General features: G+C 40.3%; 1 protein-coding gene across 13 annotated transcripts in view; it reads left to right on the forward strand.

The window, feature by feature from the left end:
• The window catches only part of NFIA (nuclear factor I A), a 502,526-nt gene that overhangs the window by 439,612 nt on the left and 36,363 nt on the right, over positions 1 to 26,551 (forward strand). For 7 of the 13 annotated variants that reach the window (XM_006132338.4, XM_006132341.4, XM_075936113.1 and 4 more), the window contains 3 exons: positions 10,645 to 10,823; positions 13,259 to 13,424; positions 25,892 to 25,983. In XM_006132338.4, coding sequence (XP_006132400.2) covers positions 10,645 to 10,823; positions 13,259 to 13,424; positions 25,892 to 25,983 — 437 coding nt within the window. The remainder of the gene's footprint in view (positions 1 to 10,644; positions 10,824 to 13,258; positions 13,425 to 25,891; positions 25,984 to 26,551) is intronic. The other 6 variants (XM_075936111.1, XM_025189304.2, XM_025189302.2 and 3 more) reach the window with 2 other exon arrangements.

Genomic DNA, 26,551 nt, shown 5'->3' on the forward strand with positions numbered 1-26,551 from the left:
ACCTAGTTTAATAATTAAACAAGCCATAAGGATTAGCTAAGCTAAACTTTTATTTCTAGCAACATCCAACACAGCAAACAGCTTGCAAATGTACTTGTCAAATCATACTTCTACTAAAAGGCATAGAGAGAGTCTTGAAAAATGATGCATTGCAAAGTGAATTATTTAAGTTTCTAACCAGTTGATCCACTCAGCCATATCCGCATCTTCATCTACATTATTTTCTCCCAATGAGCAGGTTTTCTTATGATGTTTCATTCTTGCAACTATGCCCTGCATCTTCTTGCACTGCTTTCACTTGCCACATTTTCCTCTTTTACTCAGGGAACACATTTCTTCAAAATATTCCCAGATAGCCATTACTCTTATGCCCAGAACCCATGACAGTTTTTCTGTGTCAAAAGCAGGAATACAGAAAGATGCATGTGTGCTGAATAATGTCTTCCCTTTTTCTTTCCAGTCTGTTCCACTGTTTCTTTCTATGTGGCCTCTATTCTTTCCGATAGATTGTGTCTCTATCTTTAAAACAATGTCTTAACTAGCTTCTCTCCCATGCTTGTCCAAGGTTCACCACCACATAAGCAGAGAACAAAAACAGTCCTATCCAGCTTGTGTCTTTCTTTGCACATGTTAGGCCACGTCTTCACTAGGCAGAAGATGGACATTGCCACAGTTGATCTTCCAGGGTTTGATTTAGCGGGTCTACTGAAGACCTGTTAAATGGAACTAAAGGTCTCGCACATCAGAGTCGGTACTCCTGCTCCTCATGAGAAGTAACTCCTATTGGCTTCTTGCTGTGTGGATGGCACAGAAACTCAATTTAAGATATGTCGACTCCAGCTACGTAATTAATGTAGCTGGAGTTGTATATCTTAACTCAACCTTCCGCTGTAGAGTAGACCAGGTCTTACTTTTTAGTCTGCTGAGAAACAGAAATTGAAAGCCCAGAACTTTCAAGAAACAAGAGCTAATAATTAGGCTGCAGCTATTAATTCATTTTTGAGACTGTAAGTGTAGGTAGAGCATGTTTGTGATGAGATTTAATTGTAACTCTTATTTTTAAATGAGAAATGTAGTATGTTGTTGATTATTTAAAAAAAATTAAAAATCCAATTCACTGATTTTTATCCACCTTGCAAACGGCTGTACCATCATGTGAAAAAATCATACACATTTTGCAGTCTGAATGACCAGAACAGATGACCTAACACAGTAACACTTAACCAACATACCGACTTGCCAAGGCACTTTAAAAATAAAGGTGGTGTTATATAAAGGTGGTGTAATATAGGTAGTGTAGCCAACCATATATGCCAAGTGTTTGAGGCTGGCCCAACTTCAGATAATATGGAAGGCAGAAGAAAAGCAGCTTCCTAACAGAGTGCTGTGAAGGCAGTGTTTAGTAATAATTACATTCCCCACCCAAATACTGCTTTTTCTGACATCTCCACAGAAACAGGAGAGGCTTGCTAATGGGTAAAATGCCAACTAAACAAAAGTCAGGAACCATGTAATTAAAACTTTACCTTTATTGTATAGTAGAGCTTTACCCTGTGACATAGGAAATATTTAAAGGAACAGGCTGTTTAGCTAATTTGTGTGTGAGTGACCTGCTTAGAGGACTACTATCCTAAATTAACTATAAGACCACCCACTGAGATTGCCTCATAAAGGGCCATGATTGCTCAGCTTCGTTTTGTGTAACCGTTCAATAATTGCCAGATAAATGCATAACTAAAAGCTCTATTACACTAATAATTTGTACTGAGATAGATGTGTGGGACACCATGCTGGGTTAATTTGTCATCCCTGCAGCAAACTTCTAAAGAGGGCTCTTTTGCAGAGGAATTGTGTTAATACATTGTTCCAGTGAGGACATGTTTAGAGCAACAAGATGACTTGGTCGCTTAATCTCTTAAAAGAGGCAAAATGCCTTAGGGGAAGTGCCAGAGAGAATAATGGGGGGTGATTAACAAAACGGACCTAGGTTTGAACTCATCCTGACAAAGAGAGCAGATCTAACTGAGCAAAAGAATTTTAAAAAGGGGAGAGGGTGTAAAATACTTATAAGATGTCATGCAAATATAAAAAATATATAAAAATATAGTGCAGAAAGACCAAAGTATTTTACCTGCTCTTTCACTGATTGTGTTCTTTTTCATTGCTTTCTTTGATGAACCCATGAAGTTACACACTCTGTTTTTAACACTGCATTGAACTGTAATTTTTTTTATCTCTGCTTTATGCTAAATTCTGTAACCTCAGACACACACAAAAAGCACATTATTACGTTAAATATGGAACCCATGTTTAAGCATCAGAGCTTAGGTTTTTTAACCTCCCCTATTGACAGAACCATAAATCATGTTAAAGTTAAGTGAATTACTGTAGCGTGGAACTATAGCTTTAACAATGTTTATGTAGTATCAGCTTACCATCTACAGAATGAAAGAGGGAGAAAAACACTGATATCAGAAATGGGAACATGGAGCCCTATTAACTTAACAGCAATATATCACTCCGAAGTCACAGATTCTATTACCATGCCCTTTTTAGTATCAAAGCAGAATTATATCATCACACATATGAAGGTTGTGGGGGTTTTTAAAAAAAAAATTTACATTTCTCTTGTAATACGATCAACTGCATTTCATTATGAAATAACCACTACACCTTTCCCCCCGCGGTAATTTTTCATTTTGTATCTGAGAACACATTGTGATTATAAAAAACATGCCAAAGTTTCTGGGACCTGATTTGAATTAGGAACTGCACAAGTAGACTACATGATCATTTTTGGCCACTGGGAAGACCTTTGTCTAAGAAATACCGCATGTATTGCTCAGGAGGTAAAGGTTATATATTTAACAATTCCTATAGTATTTCTCATCTAGCACATGTAGAAGAATGTCACTATGTTTTCAAGAGATTAATTCTTGGTCCCAATTCTGGGCTTCAGTCTAGTCCTATATTTTGACTTTTCTAGTGGCCAGTTGATCCGCAAGCACTTTACAGTATAGCAGTTCAGAATAGCAAGAGCTCAGGATATTTTTGCCCCACACATGGGGTACGTCTACACTACATGCCTCTGTCGGCAGAGGCATGTAGATTTGTTTGTTCAGCAAAGGTAAATGAAGCCGCGATTTAAATGATCGCAGCTTCATTTACATTTACATGGCTGCTGCGCTGAGCCGACAAACAGCTGATCATCTGTTTGTCGGCTCGCCGCTAGTCTGGACGTTCCCTCTGTCGACATCAAAGCCCTTTGTCGGCAGCCCCGGTAAACCTCATTCCACGAGGAATAACGGGGCTGCCGACAAACGGCTTTGAAGTCGACAGGGGGAACGTCCAGACTAGCGGCGAGCCGACAAACAGCTGATCAGCTGTTTGTCAGCTCAGCGCGGCAGCCATGTAAATGTAAATGAAGCCGCGATCATTTAAATCGCGGCTTCATTTACCTTTGCCTACAACCCTAATCTACATGCCTCTGCCAACAGAGGCATGTAGTGTAGACACAGCCATGATGTCCTGCTGTGGACATCAGGGGTGCATTAACACAAGTCCCTTCTGTCTGTACTATGCCATTAATATTTCTCAGTGAAAGTTCCAGATGGTTTCCAACACTTTATTATGCAGGACCACCAAAAGGACCCAGAGTTGAGGACATTATGGGTCTGGTTTTCAGAAGCCTAGACTATCCAGAGCACTGTGTAAATTCAGTAATAGAAATGTAAACACTCAATATCTCTGAAAATAATATCAGTCTTGTTCTTTTTCATTTCCATGGAAGCAGGATGAGCCCCTCCATTTATCATACTTGGGTTTTTAAATATCATTTGCATCATTGTTTGTATTGTCATTAGTCCGTTCCCCAAAGATCTTGCAGCCTAAATGTGTGGAGTGAACTCTATTTTTCTTGTATTTTGAAGATACAGTTAAAAAGTTACCTAAAAAGTGAGAATAAGCATCAGTGACATGCAAGTTCCAGCCATTCTTATGAGTATCAGTTGAGGATCTATCCCTGTCCTCACTGAAGGCAAAACTCCCAATGATTTTATTAAGAACAAGACTGGGCTTGCAGTGTCTATCTGTTGTAAGGACTACTCAATTTTACTCATGCTCAGGCCAGATCGACAGCTCACCAAGAGCCCATTGGACTCCCTCACTTAAGCTCTGTATTGCAGAATGATGTAGGACTTCAGCAGTGCTCAGGGCTTTTACTGGTCTGCACAGGGTTGAATTCCATCTGGGGAGGACAAATCCCAGTAATGTACTATGTTTCATGATGATTCAAGTGGTTTTCCAGCAAGTTCAGTGAATAGCCTGTATGCTAAGACCTGTAGTTTCTGTGGTCAGTATCTCTATAGTAAAGGTGAAAAAACCCCATGCCACACTCAGACAGCCAGCAATCCATGTTTAGCCATGCAAAACCATTTCCAACAGGCAGTAAGAAAAGTTGAGATCTTCAAACAACGTTAGGGACACAATTCCCATTTAAATTCAACAGGACTTGATGAATTCCTTGTTGAAATTCCAGCCCAAGTTTTTCAGTTTATTTTCTTGTTTTGGGTAAGTGCTTTCATCACAAAAATTGGTGCTTTCTAAAGCTATTGTTTTAATCTTCTCTTCTTTACCTCTTGCATGGTATTATCCACAGAAGTGCAAGTTCTTTTCAACAAATCTGGATTATTGCCAGTTTTCCTTATTAAAAAGTCACTCTTCATATTTCCGATAAACACAGCTGTTTCATGATGTTTGAAAGCATTTCACATCAGCCAGCATGGTGGCTTAGCCAATTAGTGCTCTAATATGGTCAATTTTGAGAATAAGTACCTTCAGGGTACAAAGGGTGGGATGCATCTTGTATAATTTGAACTGGCACTTGCACCATTTTAATGCTGTGAGAAGGCTCACAGCATGCAGGGAGTTAAGGCATCTTAAAAGCCTGAATGGAAATGTCTCCGAGAACAAACCGCAAGAGAATATTTCTCAATAAATGACTTTTAGAAAATACTTTCTTAATTTTAACAAAGTAAAAAACAAGCTGATACAAAATACATCTGGTTTCATTATGATTATATTGTTGCTATTTCTAGGAAGAATAATCAATGTTTAATGAGCTAGTAGTAAATTTAATTATCACTTTACACAATAGCTATCTTAGCATTGTGCCCCAGTGAAACTAATACTCTGTCTGTCTAGTCTGATGGTCTTGGGCTGTGTGCTTTGTACTGTCAGACATAAGAGCTGGGCTTGAGTACCTAGTATGTTGCCCCCTTGGACCTGGAGCCAGGGGAGAGGGAAGGCGGAGAAAATCATGTGCTGGGTAGGAGATGAGGAATGTTGCATGTCAAACAGTGACCCTGTTGGAGACTTAAGAAGCAGCATTATGAAGAAGGAAAATTCATCTATTCATCTTGGCTGGAAGGATGATTGGTGAGAAGTCAGGGTATATGGGAGGGGAAAATATAAGTGTATCAGTATGTCTGTGTCACATATGTTGGGATCCACTTATTTCTTGAGGGGAGAGGTGGGAGGAACTGATGTAATCGCTAACGGCCAGATTATGAAGTCCTTTTGCACTGTGGCAAGCCCTTACCAGAGGAGTGCCATTGACAACATTAGGGCTATTGCAGTAAGTGCTCCCCAGTGTGAGAAAGAGCCCCCACTCTGGCCCTGTGTATCTACATAAAACTATATCCCCCCCCCTCAAATTAACTGATTCTTTATTATCTGATCCTACATGTGAATACAATTTACTACTTAATCTTTTATTCATTTGCCCAGCACATGCGAAATGCTAATCTAATCAATGAGTCTGACTTGTTTTATTCTTAATTTAATTTGTTATTGGCTGTTACAAATCAAGGAGGGAGAAAGTCAGACAAGACTGGCCTTCATAATCAGACATTTGAATTCAGTGTTCTGAAAAAAAATCCTCTAACTTTTATGCTGCATAGCACTAAGAAACCATAAAACTCTGAAAAAGCTAGCATAGCATGCAACAGCTGTAGCACATAATTACTTGGCCCAGACATAGTAGTTTTAAAATACTGGTATATCTGTTGCAGGCCACCATACATTATCATATCATTTTCTTCAGTAAAAAAGACCTCGATGATTCAGTTGAACTTCAATGGAATTAGAATCATGTGTGCTTTGAAATATTTACGCTTGCCTTGATATAGGAGGATTATCCCCCCACAGACAGACAAAAGATTTATTAACATTGGAGATATCTACCTCTGCATTCTTACTGCAGGTAGAAATGACTGACTTTCAAACCTGCATTCTTTTTATTTTTTGTTATATTCAGTGGGTAAAACCCATATTATAATATAAAAGAAAGGCATAATTAGGCTGCTTAGGGCTTTTACATAATAAATATATAAATTAAAATAACTTTTTTGTTGTCTTACGTCTAAGGATTTCAGATCACAACCATTGATTAAGGTTCACTTTACCCGCTATGAAGTAACAGTTGGGAAACTGAGGCACAGAGAATTTAAGGCCAAAATTTTCAGATGTTTCCATGGATTATGAGTGACTAACTCCAGATAATTCAAGCATTGTCTTTGCCACTTTCATGGATACTTTTGAAAAAGTTGGCTGAATCAGCTTTCCCAAAGATCCCAGTGACTAACACGGCTACACTGTCTATCACTATCCCAGTGAGTGTTTTTCAGAGGCAGGACTGAAAACCTGGTCTCCTGATTCCTAGTCCTGTATTCTAGCTCTTAGATAATGCTAGTAGGATCTATCAACTGATACAGTGCATTGTTTGGTGGAGAGTTTTCATATATCTTTGACCTTTGTTAAAAGTCTTACTTAGGAATACAAATTCTTGAGACTTTGAAGCAGACTCGTGCAGTTTATTGGCTTCTTGTTGAGTGGACAAATGGGTGTCATATTCCTTTAATAGTGCAGAGATACTAGTTAAGAAGTCCAGTTTTCGCAATTAGGTTATTACAGTTTAATAGCTGAGGTGGTAAATTTTTGCAAAATCTAAACTAAGCTTGCTATTTCAAGCATCTGGGATAAGGAATGTATATATAACACTGGCTATGAGCATGCTACACCTGAAGGCAGATTAGTTTTTACTATTTGCACAGCTCTACTGACAGCTTTTCTTGGGACCCTCCCACAGAATTGGGAATTGGTCTAAAGAGTTGATGCCAAAAGTAACAACTAAAATGAAAAGAATTTAAGTATCTATCCAACCTATGTAAATCAGCAATGGTTCAATGAATAGGGAAGAGGCAACTAAATCAACGTTGCAGGGCTGAATACAAATCACTTCTCTAAAAAAAATTTTAATGAAAAATTCGGGGGGGGGGGGAATTGGTGTTAAATGAACTTGTGAAGAGTCAGCTGCAATAGTGAAGAGAACAGGAAACAAGAGAGCAATATGGATTCTTATGAAATGTCTTCAGAGAGCAAAGGAGAAGAAAAATCAGCTTGAATTTGAACAGTTTGGCTGTGTCTACATTGGCACCCTTTTCCGGAAATGCTTAAAACAGAACAGTTTTCCGTTATGAGTATTTCCGGAAAAAGCGCATCTACATTGGCAGGATGCTTTTCCGGAAAAGCATCCGTGCCAATGTAGACGCGCTTTTCCGCAAAAAAGCCCCGATCGTCATTTTCGCGATCGGGGCTTTTTTGTGGAAAAGACTACTGGGCTGTGTCTACACTGGGCCACTTAGTCCAGAAAATCAGCCGCTTTTCTGGAATAAGCTGTGAGCTGTCTACACTGGCCCTTGAATTTCTGGAAAAGCAACGATGCTCTACTGTACAAAATCAGCCGCTATTCCGGAAAAAATATTCTGCTCCCGCTCGGGCATAAGTCCTTATTCCGGAACACTGTTCCGGAAAAGGGCCAGTGTAGACAGCCCAGTAGTCTTTTCCGGAAAAAAGCCCCGATCGCGAAAATGGCGATCGGGGCTCTTTTCCGGAAAAGCGCGTCTACATTGGCCACAGACGCTTTTCCAGAAAAGGGCTATTCCGGAAAAGCAGCCTGCCAATGTAGACACTCCTTTTCCGGAAAAACTGAAAACGGAATAGTATTCCATTGTAAGCATTTCCGGAAATTCATGCCAGTGTAGACACAGCCCATGGCTGTCTACACTGGCCCTTTTCCGGAACAGTTTTTCCGGAAAAGGACTTTTGCCCGAACGGGAGCAGCATAGTTTTTCTGGAAAAACAATGACGGTTTTACATTAAATCGTCATTGCTTTTCCAGAAAAGCAAGCGGCCAGTGTAGACAGCTTTCAAGTTATTCCGGAAAAGCAGATGCTTTTCCGGAATAAGTGGCCCAGTGTAGACACAGCTGATTCATGTCTGTTTTACTTCATGGCCTCTGATTAAAATATGCATTTGGATTTACACGTATAGCAATTCCATAGTAATGGCTTCTGTCACTGAGGTGGGTTTCTTGGTATATCCATCATAGACCTGGGTTTTGCCACCCCACCGCCCCGGAATTAATCAGAGTATAGGAGCAATCATAGAGGATCAGAACAGTGGTATTGTAAGAGATCAGGGTCTAGCCAGTCTTGCCTAGAGGTCACAGCTGGGCTGAGGTCTGGCCCCCAGCGAATGGAATTTCCAGACTGGAGTTTGAGGAATCTCAAGGCTAAGTCCTACAAGCAAGAGTTAGGTTAGTCTCCAGCTGGGGTCATAGACTAGAGATACTACTATGTTAGACTCAGGACACAGGGTCAATATCACTCTGGAGTCAGAGACCAAATATTTGGAGACAAAGTAAAGTCTGGCATTGCACCAAGCCAAGATCTCTGTGATGGCCCAGACAACTTCCTGGGGTTAAGTAAGAGCACTTGGCCAATAGGGTGGCAAGGTACTGTCATTCTGGGTCTTGTGGGTGTTACTTCCTGTGACACCTACTCTCCACAATGCTCTTTGGCCATGCAACCTCCTAGTAGCACTATGAGACTGTCAGCTGCCTCAGTCTTTGCAGATCTGGGTTCTAATTCTTTGGTGCATTCTGAGCCAAGAGATCTCACACTTTGATGCATCTGTAGGAGTAATGTGTCACATTACAACTAATAAACTAACCTTTTCTAATACTTTGAGGCCCACATCCCACTCTTATGAAAAAAACTAATATGAATCCAATAGGATGCTGCAATAACAAACCTGCTGTGGATCTTTTATTCTTAACCCCAAGCCATATGTGATAATGTCTTCAACCTCCAAGACTGTACAAGCTTTTATGATGTAATAAAGTAAAGAAACATGCAATCAAATTGCCAATGTATCAAGTTAGAAAAATTAGCTTTTGTTTAGTTAAGGTCCTTTTATAACAATCGTTGATAAATGAGTGCTTATTTCTGCCCTAAGTGATTTTGGCTTATTCTTCTACATCCCTTTCCCATATACTGTTAAGTGAGCCTGTGCTTTGTTTTTTGCCATGTTTTAAACATACTCCAAGTCCAGTGCAAGCATTTCAGATAGAGACTGAATGCTTTCCAAGGCTTTTCTCAAAACAGTTCTTCATGGTTTACAAATGAGGTACATGATCAAAGAAGGCAATAGAAATCCAATAGAACTGATGTGTGTAAGGGAGCTACATGTAATACAAAGTGATTAGTTTTTAATGAGAAATAACCTGAGTATGAGAAAAAAAGCTTATACCCAATAAAGTCAATGGGTTTTGATGCAGAGAAAATAAACTCATTCTAGAGAAAAGATGCAAAATTCTGCTCATGTAACATGGCAGCTTTAGTTACACAATAATGTGTTGGTGGAAGTGGATATGAATATAGAATATTCTAACTTGCATGGCAAGGGACTGGATAAAGGTATCCTCTTTAGTGTGGGGGAGAGAAGGGATATTTCTGTTCTCATTTACATCTCTACAATTCTGTTGAGATCAGTAGTGATGCATGGATTAAACTGAAAGCAAAGTTTTCAAAAGGGGCTCCTTTAATGTACCCTTTACTGTACTGTTTGTAGCTTTTCTTGCTACCCTTCTCCTATGTGGTTTCCTGTGTACATTCACCAATTTAGATTTCCTTAACCATCGTTCATTAATGTGGTATAGAGGCTGGTTTGAGATTTGATATCAGAGTTGTATCAGGGAGCTGTGCACGTCATTTGCAAAATGTGCTTGCCACTTTGTACATGAGCATCGCATGAAAACTGGCTACTTAAAAATGTTTCCAAAGTGGTGTGAAATGACACATACGAGGTACAAGAGCATCATTAAAACGTTGTCCATTTATAGTACAAAATAAAAATAGACCCATGTGTGCAAACCAGTTAAATGAAATGTCAATTAAATCAACTCTAATCTCCCAAATACAGTTTTATTGCTCAATTCATTAGAAGGGCTCTTAAGGTAATGAATAGTTGTCACTTTTATCAAGGACCGTTGGTTCTTTTATATATGTGCACTATAACCACAGAAAGTTGTTTTAAAATATTTGGCTCCATTTACCCTCAGCAGTGTATCTGAAGTGACTGCAGGACACAAAGTGCTATGATATAAAAATTATGAACATCAACTATATCAATAATAGTGTACATTTTAAAAGACAAAATAGAGCTATAGTGTAATTCATATGCATAGATTGAACTAATGCAAAAAATCTGCTCCATGTAACTTCTATGTTTTCTTTCTTATAGCAAGTCCACATGCAACACCATCGACTCTTCATTTTCCAACATCACCCATTATTCAGCAGCCCGGGCCATACTTCTCACACCCAGCAATCCGCTATCATCCTCAGGAGACTCTGAAAGAGTTTGTCCAACTTGTCTGCCCGGATGCTGGTCAGCAGGCTGGACAGGTGGGGTTCCTAAATGTAAGGAAGCCATTTTTATTTCTTCAGAAGTGTTTGTCCTATGTCACATAACCATGGAATTATCTCAACAGCATGTTACATATGTGAACATAGCAGCTTAAATAGTTGCTACAAAGAAAAAAGATACTAACAACAGTAAAATAAACTTAAACTAATTAATGTACTTGGGCAATCAGAAAAGGCGGGTGGTTCAATCATCTTCTGGGATCCTTAATATAGATGATTCAGCTTTAGACATTTGAACCCTAGTTCCGTTGGGTTTAGCAAAATAGAAAGGCCAAATAATTTTTATTAATTATTCCTTTGGCGTTGGGGAGAAGAGCAAGAAAAGGGAGGGTGAGAAACAGATGTTTCAGATCAGCTAAGTTCATTTTTAAAAAAATCTACTGTCATGCAGCACTTTAGATCAAGTTGACCAGTACTTGAACCCAAGATGTTAAAAGTACAGTTTGTTATTTCTGTGTGCAGTTATCTTCCCCCCCTTATCTCTATGAAGAATTAAGCAGTATTCCAATGCTTCAAATATTTTTTAATCAACTAAAGTGAATCATCCTCTTCACTTTATTGAAACAACATACCAGTCAAATACAGAAATGAAATTTTATTTACATTGTGTCTACAATACTGCTGTGAGTGTTTCATGAAATATAATCCATGTAATTATGTCCCTCCAGCAAAATAACGATTGGCAAAATTACTGTGTTTTTACATTTATACCACTGAAAATGTTAAGGAACCTGCAGAACTAATGTAGCATTAATTTTATTTAACAAGCTAAATTGTCTTCATATACCTTTTTCCTACCAAAATATCTGATTCTGCACAATCCAGCCAGTACAGGTTTTGAATAATGTCTGCAATATGTTAGCAGATACATTAATGTCTAGACAACAAATCAATACAGTGTATTTCTTTTTCCTTGAGTATTCATTGCTTAGTTTAGCCCAAACCATTCTGCATTATGAACTATTAGCATACTCCCAAGGAACATACTGCAAAGTTCTACTTGGTAGCAAAGTGAGATAATTGTAAGACAAGAAAGTGTTTCAGAATTGTTATTAAATATATCAGTTTATTAATAATAAAGTTCAATAATAAAACTCTCTCTAAATATCTCTTTTGACTAAGGCCTTGACCCCACAAACATTCCTTGAAGGCAATACTACTACTTCCACATGTGAAGTTACATACATATACGAATTCTTATTTACAATATGGACCTTTTACATCACTGGCAGTGGAAGTTAGTTATACCCATGTTCAGGCCTCTTTACACTGCTATGGTAGTAGGTAAAGTAGCTTTAGCGTAAATGAGAATCAGGCCTCTAAATGGTATAGGATTGGGCCTTAGTCCTAAATAATTATTAGTGAAAACCTAAGCCAAGATTTAAGTACAGTTTTTCTTCAGCAGTGTTCAGAGTATGTATCTGAACTAAGCTTTTATCAATGGAAAATTGGACAGTCAGTGCCAGAAGAACTGCAGTTAGGATCAATTTGTGGAGTGCTGTCAAAACGGATCTTATCATTTCTGTCTCTAAAACAGAATCCTTGATTCACAAACTGTCCTACATTTTTCTTCCTAATGGTCTTGCCATCAATAGGCATGGTTCTCAATAGTCTAGTTTCATATTAAGATTGAAATTTTCCATGCTCAGTCCTTGTTATTGTGATGCTGAAAGCTTATTTATTAATGGGCAGAGTTTTCCTAGCAATCACTTGAAATAGTGTGGCTGAGTATGCAGACTCATCCTGCCTCTGATTATGTACATCCAAAACAAAATATTTGTATTTTTTTAATATATAAAATTAAGCATAAGTAAGTTCAGTAGTTTCTAAGAAGCCTCCTAATGGCAGCTGAACTGGGAGCTGTGCTATTGGTAATTTTATGGGAATGTGCGAGTGCAGGTTGCTTAAAATATATTCACTTATTTTTTTTCATGAAATAAAATACCTGCTTGACATTTAAACCACCTCAAAATTCCCTCTTTTATTATACTGAACAGTTTTTTTTTATTTAAACTTATGACACAGGCATATGTATCCCAAGGATATAATAGAGGTATGAGTGCAGAAAGTGTAACAGGAGACAAAATTCTGCCTAAATTTGTACTGTAGGTAACTTAGTTGTTACACAGTGCAAGAGTATAATTTGCTCCAGGTGGATTCTGACCAGTTGTAAGCTTTGGAGAAACACACACTTAATTGAGTGACTTTCTTGCCTGCAAAAAATTGGGCGGAAGGGGGACTTATACAGTTATTTCAAGATTTTGAGATGGGTTGCGATACAACGCCCATTAAAGTAAGTGAAGAACAAACAGAAAATGGCAATTTTTCATCCCAACCACTTTACTTATTTTGCATTGAGAAATTAAGCGTTTATTTTACAGAATTTGAAACTGGCCTCTCTAGCTAATTTTTTCTTTTGTTTTTGGCAGCCCAATGGCAGCAGCCAAGGCAAGGTGCACAATCCATTCCTTCCTACTCCAATGTTGCCACCGCCACCGCCGCCACCAATGGCTAGGCCTGTGCCTCTGCCCGTGCCAGACACAAAACCTCCAACTACATCAACAGAAGGAGGTGCCGCCTCTCCTACTTCACCAAGTAAGTAGGGATGCAACAAGGGAGAGAGAGTTTAATAAGGTTCACACTGTTGCAGCTACCATGTGTCTTCTGTTCACTAATGAGGACGCAGAGACTGTGCTCCAAGTTAATTTCACAGTTGTTAATTGCATAAGTTTGACAAAAATCATAACTTGTTGTTTTAACATGACACTGCTGGCATTGCACATAGTTACACATTAGAAAACTCATGGACAAAAGCTAACATATGGGATGGAGCTGGGATATTCAGGATGCTTAGTAGTTATTGAAGCAGCTATGTTGCTGGTCTTCCACAATCACTAGGGAACTACATAGAAGTCAAACCCACATTAAGGGTACGTCTACAATATGTGGAAGATCGATGCTGCTGCGGTCAATCTTTCAGGGTTCGATTTAGTGAAAACACACTAAATTGAACTCAGAGGGCACCACAGTCAGCACCGGTACTCTTGCTTCTCACAAGGAATAAGGGAAACTGACAGTCGCTTTTGCTCCCGTTGACCTCCCATTGGGCAGATGGTGATTTGAGAAACGTTGACTCCAACTACACAATTAACATAGATGGAGTTGCGTATCTTGGGTCGACCTTCCTCTCCATTGTAGACCAGGCCTTAGGGTCTCACTTCTTGTACAGAGCAGGCCACCCCTGGACCTCACCCTTTGATAGTTTATTGGGGAATAAGTCTTTCTAGATCAGGGATGGGGAACATCAGGCCCAGGAGCTGGACACAGCCCATGGCTTGCCTAGATCTGGCCTCCAAGGCTCAGCATTGGGGATCCTAAGTTAGAGCTCCAGCCACCCAACCAGCCATCCGCAGGAGTGGAGCACACAAAATCTACTAGCCTGGGCTCTCCTTGGCTCTGGTGTGTGAGGGGAATTTGGGGAGTGTCTTTCTCTTTCTCAGTCAGGGGCTTCTCACTTTACTTCTCACTTTTGTGTGGGCCCCTGACTGATTTTTCTGTGGGTTAGTGGCCTCTGACTCAAAAAAGGTTCCCTACTCCTGTTCTAGAAGAACCCATACTCTGTATCATTATGACCAGCTCCCTGCCAGATCTTGCTTTTGGGGCAGGTAGATTGTAGTATTTCTTCTCCTGAGCGGGGAGAGAAGTAACACTCTCTTTACTGTCCATATAGCCCTCCTGTATTTTGTGTGGCCACAAGGCCAATAAAATGCAAATTCCTGCATGCAAATTCCTGCATGCACATTGGAGCCATGTTTTTGGATTATTAGGAAGCAAATCCGTGTACCTGGCTTAGAAGTTTTAAAAGCTTTGGGCATGCAAGGAGTTCATTGTGACTGATTTGATGAAACTATACTCAAATTGTCATTTAAAAACAAAGTTTTCAGTACTTTAAAGGCAGGGGGACTTGTTCCACAATGAAATGAGTCCAAGATAAAGCAGTCTTTATTGGAATGATGAACGTTTTTATTTCAAATGCCTCCTTGAGAGTTTACGATTTCAGAGATGGCCTGTGAGGAAGCACATTAGATAGATTAGATGGAGGGTGCCTAAAAATCAATGTACTCCAAAGAGCAAACCCGTGTATTCTTTCAAATCCATAGTATTTAAATGCTGCATGTGATCAGTACTTGATGTCCAAAGAGGTATGTATTATTCAACAAATATAAAGCCCAAGTTCGTAAAGCTTTAGGCACAACTCAGGCTTTTCATACCTCAGAAGCCAGCACATCAACTGTGACATGGTGGGTTCCATGGACATTGAAAAGGCCTGCAGTTTGTTGTGGTTTTTTTCATGGCATTCTTTCACTGGACAGGATTGTTTGCGTTTTGACTTGCTTGGGAATTGTAACTGACAGAAAGGTTGAGAAGGTGGAATTTAAGACTATGGGATTTAAGCTAAGACAGGCCCTTAACTTAGAAGTGTTGAGACGTCATGGCTGCTACTACTGGTCAGAAAATTTCTGTCAATGAAATTTTTATTAATTCCCTCCCCCCATTTTCTAACCATATCTGACCAACACTTTTTATATCATGAATCTGTTTGTCATAGCACTGTTGAGATCAGCTATCAGTTAATGCTTTCTAGCTCTGTAATAAGATTCAGGAGTAGGTCACTACACCCTGGTCTGCACTAGGGAGTTATTTCAAAATAATGCCCCTCATTTTGAAATAATAAGCGGAGCATCCAGACTACCAACCCCATTATTTCAAAATAACGGGCTGGTTATTTCAAAATCTGTACTCCTGCTTTCCTAGGGGAATAACGCTTATTTTGGAAAAGTTATTTTAAATAGCATTAGTGTGGACACTCCACTGCTGCTATTTCGAAATAACTACTCACCGGAGTAATTTGAAGTAATTACTTCCTAGTGCTTCCTGGGGCTCTTAAGTCGAGGTAGCGGGTCCACAATAACAGAGCCTGCCTCAGTCTAATTTTGAGGCTCCCCCATAGGAAGAACACTCTGTTTCGATTTTGTTATTTTGGGAACTATTGTTCCAAATTTAGTTGTTTTGAAATAATTTCCTAGTGTAGACGTGACCTAAAAGAATTAACATTTACTCACTGATGAGTGGTATTTGAGTAACTCAGTATTTCCTTGTCTTTAGAGTTGGAAAATATGAAGTCAGTATACTGTACATGCCATCATTTGTAAATATAGTACCTAATTTAGTGGAAGCTTGTGGCATTTAAAAGAAAACCATTTTAACAGTTTTACCATAAGGTTTATTTTATGTGATCCTTGGATTTATGAACAACAAATGTGTATTTGACCCAGTGCTCAAGTGATGTAAATTGACTTACTTAAACTTATCAGTGGAGTGACACTGATTTACACTACCAGATAATCTGGCCCATTGTGGCAAGGAATCTTCAACCACAAGCTGTCAAGAAAATCCAGGTTTTCTCAAAAGCATCTAGTTAATGGTATTTAAACAAGAGATTAGAAAAAAATAATTACTGTTGGTAATTAGTCATTCTGTACATTTTGAGGCATGCACCTTCTGTTTGATAAGTCATGACAGTTTAACGGAAGTGTGAAATGAGTTTTAAAAATATGTGTAATACAATTGAAGTCCACATTTTATGGAAATGTGGACTATATGAATGATATAGTAAACTCTCAAGAGAAATAAAATATATCACATGCATGCCTAAGTCTGTTGAAACATGTACACAGCAAGAGTAAGTGCCAGGACTTTTCCATGAGAGGGCATCCACTTTTAACAGTTTCAAAAGGGGTCAAATGGCATGGATCTAATCTAATCTACTCCATTGTCATTTCTTCCAGCAGAATAGTTGTGCACGCGCACATACACACACACAAACACACACACAGACACACATGTTTGTCTTGCAAGACAATCCTGTCACATAACATTCTACAAATTTAGAAATGATATCCTGCAAAATGGGGGACGGGTAACACATCTCTCGAGACGATAGCTAGGGAATTCTGCTGGCATACTTCAGAAAATGTCCGTTAGAGTCAGTAATTTCCTGGATTCCAATCTACTCCTTGCTTTCATTATACTGTGGACTTTGTTGCTTATTGTGGCCCTTAACTAAGTGTAAAAACCATCAAAGTATATTGGTATCTGTTTCCTTAGGCAGTACCTTGAGCTCAGAATAAGTAATATACCATGAAAAGAAGTCCTTGCTGAAGAGTGTTTTGCTACCGGATGAGGGTTGGTTTGTTTTATTACATATTAGAGTACAAATAGTACAGAGTCACCAAAATTACCCGTAAACATGTTTTCCATGGTTACAGAGTTCCAAGGCTAGAGATGTAAGGGTATGTCTACACTACAATGTTAGTTCGAACTAACGGACGTTAGTTCGAACTAACATTCATAGCCGCTACACTAGCGCTCCGCTAGTTCGAATTTGAATCGAACTAGCGGAGCGCTTAGTTCGAACTAGGTAATCCTCATTTTACGAAGATTAAGCCTAGTTCGAACTAGCTAGTTCGAATTAAGGGGTGTGTAGCTCCTTAATTCGAACTAGTGGGAGGCTAGCCCTCCCCAGGTTTCCCTGGTGGCCACTCTAGCCAACACCAGGGAAACTCTATGCTCCCCTCCCGGCCCCGGACCCCTTAAAGGGGCACGGGCTGGCTATGGTGCCCATGCCAGGTGCAAGCCTGCCAGCACCCAGCCAGCAGACCCTGCACCTGGCACGGCACAGAGCCACCCACCCGATGTCCCCCAGCCCACCCCCTCTTCCCGGAACCAGGCTGGTGGCTCCCGGGCGCTTGCCCTGGACCGCAAGAGGCGGGCACCTTCCTGGGCTAGTGCGGACATCGTGGACCTCGTCCACGATCTCCGCACTAGGCACAGGAAAGTGGCCATCTAGGGCAGGAGAGCTGCGAGCCTGGCCACCCAGGAGCAGGTGTGCATGAAAATCAAGGAGGTCCACTGAGACCCCCGACCCTGAGCCCTGAGCTTACAATGGCCGTCCTGGGTCAGACCAAAGGTCCATCTAGCCCAGTAGCCTGTCTGCCGACAGCGGCCAACCCTAGAGACCCTGGAGGGGATGGACTGAAGACAGTGACCAAGCCATTTGTCTCGTGCCATCCCTCTCCAGCCTTCCACAAACTTTGGGCAGGGACACCACTCCTACCCCCTGGCTAAGACTACTCCATGGACCCAACCTCCATGACTTGATCTCACTTCCCTTTAAACTCTGTTCTAGTTCTAGCCTTCACAGCCTCCTGCAGCAAGGAGTTCCACAGGTTAACTCTTTGCTTTGTCAAGAACAACTTTCTCTTACTAGTTTCAAGCCTGCTACCCATTCCTTTCCTTTGGTGTCCTCTAGTCCTTCTTTATGGGAACTCATGAAGAACTTTTCTGAATGCACCCTCTCCACCCAACCCCTGCTTTTAGAGACCTCTATCCTGTCCCCCCTCCGTCTCCTCTTTTCTAAGCTGAGAAGTCCCAGTCTCTGTAGCCTCTCTTCATCTGGGACCTGTTCCCAACCCCTGATCATGTTAGTTGCCCTCCCCTCTCCCAGCCTTTCTCTTCCCCTCTCCCACCTCCTTTTCCCAGTCTCCCCCAGTTTTGTTCAATAAACACAGAGTCAATGTTGGAAGAAACGTTATCTTTATGTTGTACGTCAATAAGAAGGGGGGCTAGGGAAGGGTAAGTGGAAGGAGGTGAGGGAGGAATGGGGCACGAGCCCCCGATGGGGAGGACTGGGCTGGCTCTGCGGGCTTCTGGGGGTGGAAGCTCTCCTGCAGCCCCCCGATTGTCCTCTCTCCCCAGATGGCAGCCTGCGGCAAGTGCAGCCGGGCTGATGGCCGAGTGGTGTGATGTGCCCAGTGTAGGTACTCCGGGCAATCCAAGCCAGGACTGCTTTGCAAGCGGGGTACCCCTTAGAACTGTCTGTCCGGGGTGGGGGTCGGGACCCTTTAAGCACAGCCCTCGGCTAGCCTGAGACAGCATCTCCACGCTCTACGTCCTCCTCTGATGCCCTGCCGGCACTGCTTCCGGCCATCCTTAAGCCCTGTTCAGAGTCCACTCAATGTGGACTTGCTAGTTCGAATTAGCAAAACGCTAATTCGAACTAGTTTTTAGTTCTAGACGCGTTAGTTTCTACGCGTTAGTTTCTTCTAAGTTAGAAACTAACTTAGTTCGAATTAGCGCTGTAGTGTAGACGTACCCAAAGAGACTAGTCAACTAGTGATGCAACTAGTCACTACCTCCCGCCCCTTGTTACCTCTATCTAAGAGAGGCAGCAAGGGGGGGGAGCAGGAGCCGGTGCTGGGGGGAGCTGGCTTAAAAGGCTTGCACCTGGTCCCCACTACCTCTTCCCCCAGCTTGCATCTGGTCCCTGCTACCCCACTGCCTCCCCTGCTTCTGATAAAGGCAGCAAGGGAGAGGGGGAGGCTGCTAATCAAGGGACTAGTCGACTATCCAGTAAGCTTTTGCTTATCGGATAGTTGACTAGTTGCTTACATCCCTAGCTGGAAACATCCCTATTTTATGGCTGTACGCCCTCCACGTCATTATAATGAGGGAAGTCATTTTACTGAACAGAAGATGCAGTGCTTATACAGGACTGATATTAGCATTTGGCCAGACTCTATTTTGCTGTGTGGAGAGAAATAAAAGCCCCAAGGAAATAGGTGAAAGGGGCTGGAATTTGTTTCATGCTGTTTCCCTACTTTGATCTGGTAGAAAGCCCTCTGCAGAAGCATGCATTTTGAGGATCTTCTAGACATCAGAATATGGCCCTCCAGGGGGTGCAGAGGCCAGGAACAGCTGCTCAATATATCATGCTCTCCTGAAAAGTAGAACTTAAGACCACAACACAATGTCATGATGGTTAACGATTCTCAGAGCAGCAGTAAAACTCTCCAACAGTGGCATTAACATTCTGTGGAGAGCATGGCCATATCACACTGCTTAAGAAAGGAAAACCCAGTAGAGGTACACAGAGGTATTTACCTTTGTCTTCTGGTTAGGGATGCTCAGAATTTCTAGCTGTAGGTCTTACCACATTTGCAAAAGTATTATCTCCATCAGTGAAGAGATGCAGTGCAGATGGGAACTTTCAGGATTTCTGGAGGTAAGTTTTTCCTCCAGGCACAGATTTTGCTGTAGAATAACATATCCTTAACATAACCCATGGAACCCGAGTTAGCATCCAATCTCCCCCTTCAGGGATTTGCTAATTCAAAACCCACACAACATAAATATTACCTAAAGCTGCTTTCCAAAGCCTGACTATTCCTGGAGTTGACCGGCTGTGGTCCAAAGAAACACCGCCACCATTATGGACTGATTGGAGCTTAGTAGGCTTTATTGCCCTAATGCCCGAGTGATAATTCTCCACTGTACTAGCATCTGAGCCTAGTATGATACTGCAAAAAGCTTCATTCAAATACAGGCTATAAGACTTTTTTCCATCTTGTTACCTCATTATTAAAAAAAAAATACCACAGCTGCCTTAGTGAATGTTATTTCCTAATGCTCCATAACCATGCACAGGAATAAGAAACTTTTCTGTTCCACTTGTAAGGGAAACACATTATTGCTTATGTGCCCGGGTACAAAGAAGCTTTCATGTGAAATAGTAATTGTAGCAGAAGAAGAGGAGTAATCTTGTGGCTAAAGCACAAGACTGACAATCAAGAGGTTTGCATTCTAATTCTTACTCTGCCACACATGTGTTGTGTGCCATTTGAGCAAGTTCATTCAGCTGTCTGTGCTGTACTTTCCCCCAGAATGAGGATGACAGTGATAACTACTTACCAACATTGCTTAATGTGTTAGTGTTACAGTGTGCTTTAAGATCCCCTGATAAAGCTCTGGTCTACACTAAGGAGTTATTTTGAAATAATCTCCCTCACCCCCCTTATTTCGAAATAACAAGAGAAGTGTCCACGCTACCAAACCTGTTATTTTGAAATAATGGGCCTAGTTATTTCAAAATCTGTACTCCTACTTTCCTTGGGGAATAATGCTATTTCAGTTTTGTTATTTTGGGTGTTATTTTTTCAAATTTAGTTATTTTGAAGTAATTTCCTTGTGCAAACATGCCCAAAGAGTGTTACTGTAGTGCTAAGTATTGTATTTGTGCATATTCCTATACATGTTGTGTCTGTCTCCCCAGACTTTATCACTAGACATGTTACAAGATGGTGCAACTATTCATATCACACATATCTGCCCATTTTTCTTCCTGGTCTGCAAAGTTGAAATTTCACAGTGTATTTGACTAGCACTGACTGGAATTCTATTTTGCCAGCAGCCAAAGGTAGATTGCACTTTCTTGCAAGTAACAACATTTTTTTTCCCCCAGTAAAGTACAAGTAAAAGTTTTCTTCAGTAGGAAAGTGCTGCTTTAAAGTACATCACAGTCATAACATTGTTTGTTGTTTTCTCTTGTCTTTCATGCTCTTTCTTGCCATTTTGGCTAAATATCAAAGAGATTTGTGTGAGCAAAATGTTCTTCCCCTGCCAGCACTTTCGCTCTCGCTTGTTCCTAAAGTGAACCATCATGGCAAATTTGTGGCATCATGCTCATTTCCATGGCCCACAGCAGATTCCAGATGAAGGAGTTCTGGGCAAGGCAGGAAAATGTTCTTGTTCAGACACAAAGGGCCAGAGTTTTAGTTGGTGTAAACTGGCATGGAGCCATTCACTTCCAGAGGAAGTTTGCAGATATACATTAACTCAGGATGTGGCACAGAGAGCCTAGAAGGGAGGAAAGGATGATCCTATGATTAAAGCACAGGGCTGCCTGTCAGAAGACTGCGGTTTTATTCTTGTTTCCTTTCTGTGCCTCAGGTTAACCCCTCTGTAAAATGAAGTATGGAAATCCCATTTTAAAGGAAGCCATTTAAAACATAATTTGATACAGCTTTAACTAACCAGTGGGATTTGCTAGTATCTGTCCTAGAAAGAGGAATGTAAAAGTGCCAAATGGAATATCTCTGCCCAACTTCTTGCATGAAGCAGGAAGTATTCTACACTATACTTGGATGGGAAATTTCTATGGAAAAGCCAAAATATTACCAGAAGAAGTTTAGGAGTTCATTAGCTGGCACTTTTGTACCCAGAATCCTTCCCTTTACCATACAAGTGCTCCAGCATGGAATAGGGATTGTTCCTCTTAAATTTGAATGAGACACAAAATCCAGGGTGAGAATTTGTGCTCCTCAAAAATCATGTGGCACTTCGCACTGGACTATGGATGTTAGCTCCAGGGCCCTGGTAAAATTCCATCTTAAGGAATTACATTCTCACCACGTAGAATCGATGCTCCCTGTAGTTTCAATTTCTTTACCTGTAAACTTTTGTGCTGTTGCTGTTTGTTTTTAAAGGAACACCAATTTGAAATCTAAGCATTTTCAGGTAAAAGTAGTTTCACATGCTATAACAAACGCAGATACATTCCACCCCAGAGGTGGTTGGTTGAAGTGACGCTTGTATATAGCACACAGTTTATGAAGTGCCTTCAAATCCCCTGGCATGAAAGTTGTTTGAACTGACAAAAAATAATGAAGATAGGAAATTATACAGAAAGCCTAATAAGGCTAACTCTGCTAGTGTATGCACTATACGTGAAATTTGGTAACATATATAAGGTTGTAAGTGTCTTAACAATGTTATAACTTTTATAATGCTCTTGTAAATCAAGTAATGTGAGAATTTGGAACTTTTTTGGCCATTATATAAAGTGCACAATAGTTATAAATGCTTTATAGCTGCCCATTGATCAAAAGTTGTAGCAAATGCATTTGTAATGTAACAGAACGTAACTTTATAGTTATCACAAACTTTTGCGATGGTCATTACATCACTTGGCCTAAAGTCATTATTTGAAATGGAAATAATATTACATAGTAATATGGGACTGTCATGGAATCCCAAAGCCAGAATTCACATTAGTCATCACTGTAGTTTTCTTACATGCAGAAGAAATTTTTTTCTTGTACTGTATGCCCATCTTACTCTTAAATATTCACTGTGTTCATCAGTGTCTGAAACCACAAGAATTAAAATGTAGACAAGGCTTTCTGTAGTGTAAAACAATATAATAATATGAATTAGCTGAAAAATGGAAGGTCAGTCTGAGTTTCTTCGTTTCACCCATGAACTGTTTCCATAGAGAGTCACCAGTTCCAAATAATTAATTAGTCCATTCTCTTATTGTCCAGCCATGCTGGTAGAGAGACAGGAGACTATGGGTGTGCTTTAATTAGGCTACAATGTTATTCACTTAATTTGTCTTGGAGCACCTTGCAACAAATTGTATAGTGCTGGAAGGGGACAGTTCTCCACTGTTCTAGATGTAGGAGCCCCAAAACCTGCTTCCTCAGCTCCCTTAAAGGGGATTATGAAAATCCCAGAGCCTGCTTACATTGCTCCCTTAAGGGACGTTTTCCTTCAAATCCTTTTCCAGACCATTTTCCCCAAAAACCATATCCCTTGCATCATACCAAGTACCTACACTGGACTTGTGCCAGGAATGTTACTTGAACTGCAGCATTATAACCTAACCCCTCTCACATGCCATATGACCAGATCCCAGACCAGCATCAGGGAAGGCAAAAAACCTACCCCAGCTCAGTTGTGGGGAAAATTCCTTCTCAGCCCACTGTTCCCTTCCTCCTCCCCTCCCCCGAAAAAGGGCAACTAACATAATGTCCATCCTTCCTATGCATCCTGGTTAAGTTCTGGCCTTCCTCCCACTGGCTGTAAGATAGCCTTTAAATAGACAGTGCCCCTTTTCTTCCAGCTAGCTGGCAAAAGCCCACATAAAAGTTGCTGTGAGTACGTTTTGCCTCGTGCAGAAGAACTGAAGAACCAGATAGCAGTTTTGACCGCTAAGCCAACTCTGGCTGCTGCAGAAAAAAATACTTGCTTACAAAATCAAGCATAAAAATACAACAAAAGTGTCACAGTACACTATTACTGAACAATGGTTACTTTCCCATTTTACCATATAATTATCAATCAATTGGAATATAAAATATTGCATTTACATTAACGTGTACTGTATAGAGTAGTGTGAATAAGTCATTCTCTGAAATTTTAGATTGTACTAATTTTGCTAGTGCCTTTTATATAGCCTGTTGTAAAACTGGGCAGACATCTAGATGAATTGATGTAACCCCTTCAAGATCTCTGCATAACCCCAGGGGTATGCATACCCCTTGTTGTGAGCTATTGGTTTAGATGCCCGTTGCAGTTAATCACAGAGAGGCAATTCAAGTTAATTTATAAACACTAAAGATTGCCTCATTCAGAAGATAGTACAGTAGAGTCTTAATAGATGACACTGACAGGCACGTGTTGTGAATTACTGGCTTTTTTGAATTACCAAGTGATCACACATGGGAAAATGAGTATGCATCACAAATTCTATTTTATTAATTTATTCCTGCATTTCTAGGTTAGTTGTAATTACTCAGAAATACTTGGTAACATGCCAGGAGTGAGTACCTTGTAAAAATAATATTAAAAATATAGAAACTCACTACAGTGCACTAAGTTCCTATTTAATCTTTGCTGCAAATTATGGAAGGGCAGACATGTTTTGTGTGAATGTTAGCAAAGTTTTTACAGAAATTTGTAGATGAGGAAAAACTCAACATAGCAACCGTGTTGAGAACCTAACCTCCCATTGGAGTGGGAACTGAAAGTCTTCAGTTTCTCACAGGATGGGGACCTAATCTTTACTGAAAACATCCTCAAGAATGTGTTAGTAATAGCATCACTTTTATAACATATCCTTAAAGATCATCCTATTGACATCTGATTCTTGTAGCCATGTAGACATGACTTCATAATTAGGATGTTGTATACCATAATCTCCAAACCAAAGGTCTGTTTTTCACCAAACATTGTGCTTTTACAAAAAAATGCAGTAGTATTTTGTGTTTACTAACATCTTTATATTTATTTATCCTTATTTTTGCTCAATTTAAGGTGTAACCTTAATACTTAGCTTCACTGGAATTTGGCAAGAGAGTTCCTTTTTTTTTTTCTTTTTACAGCCATTTTTACCACTTCATCAGGGACTTACATTGCCAGTTAGATTGTTTCATACGTTACACATTTTATTCAGCATAATGCATTCTTTGGTCCTTAAACATGTCTAAGTGTTAAGACACATACGTAGATTGGCATACAAAGAAAACTGAGAAAAGAAGTTATGTGTGCAGTTATCAAACCAGCAAAACACTTAGCATATTGAAAGTTTCTGAATTTGCAATTGCCTTGAGTTCTGGACAGATGCGATGTAGAGCAAAAATATAAAATCATTGGAGTACTTCGAGTTTGGAAGTTTATCTGGGTTCTTTGCTTGTATTGCTCTTAATAGCTTTACTTTTTATGGGAGCCATTCCAATTTTTACAGAGAATTTCCTCCTTGAGACTGATTGCACTTACCACCCCGACCAAACTGCAACTCATTATTTCTTTTACCCGGAGAATCTTAGTTTGTCAAACAGATCACATAAATACTTTAGATCATGTAGACTCCAGCAATGTGAAAATCTGGGCTTTAACTGTATATACTATGCTATGCTGTTCTGAAATGGGGGCTCAATCCTGGTAACATGCACATGAGTAACTTCACTCAAACTCGTGGCTCTATTGAGGTCAATGCGATTACTTGAAGATGCTTGGGAACATGTTTGCAGGATCAGGACTTATGGTATATGTTATAAAAACCTTGTGCCGAGAGATCTGCCCCTCTTCAAGACAAAAATGGTTCAGATGAACTGAGCGCCTCTTCTTTTAGATGCATTACATCATTTTATTTGAATATGTTGAAAGGAATTACTTTCATTGAGTCCAGTTATCTACATGCCTATATATTCATCATTAAAGCAAAGCTTTCCAGTGTCTAAAATCAAACTCTTGCTCTCTAAAACGTTTGCACATTTCTGTGTTAAACATCTGCTTAGGTGGCTTTGAGACAGTGTGTTTTGGTGTTGTTTGTGTGTGATCTAGTGCTGCTTCCTCAATGCACATGTCCCTTCCCTTCACAGCCTACTCGACACCCAGCACCTCCCCCGCAAACCGATTCGTCAGTGTTGGACCTCGGGATCCAAGCTTTGTAAATATCCCTCAACAGACACAGGTGGGCAGCTTTCAACTTCTCTGTATGCAGTGCAGCTTGTTATTCTTCTGTGTATTTTAATGTCTCCTTACAAAGTGAGCCGCATTTCCTCGCCACTGTCACTTCACCCACATGGTCTCTGTAACAGTGAAATGTCATTCACAGTTTGTGTTTGTCTGTTGTGTTTTATTGGCTTCTATGGTAATAATAATTCTTCCATCATTCCATAATTCTTCCAAACTGTTGCTTTCCAAGAATTTGCTTCCAGTGTACAATTTTTCCTCTAGGGCCAAATTGTCAAATTCTTTTCTTTAATCCAGTGTATTTGCAAGTGCATCTGTTTGCATATGCAAAAGCCCAGATATGCCAATCATGTAATCAGCCCAGTCCTGGACCACTGAAGTCATTTCAATGGGAATGGGATCCAATTCCTAAGTTTCTATTTGCATGTGGGATTTTTGAGCTTGCGGGTGATTTTTTTGGGGGGGGAGGGAAGGCTGAGAAATATGGAAACAGATGTGCTCACAATTACTATAAAGGCCACGTTAACAGAGGGTGATTGAGAATTTGGCTTTCTGTGTTAAAATGC

Source organism: Pelodiscus sinensis, chromosome 9 (assembly GCF_049634645.1).
Source record: "Pelodiscus sinensis isolate JC-2024 chromosome 9, ASM4963464v1, whole genome shotgun sequence".
Lineage (NCBI taxonomy): Eukaryota > Metazoa > Chordata > Testudines > Trionychidae > Pelodiscus > Pelodiscus sinensis.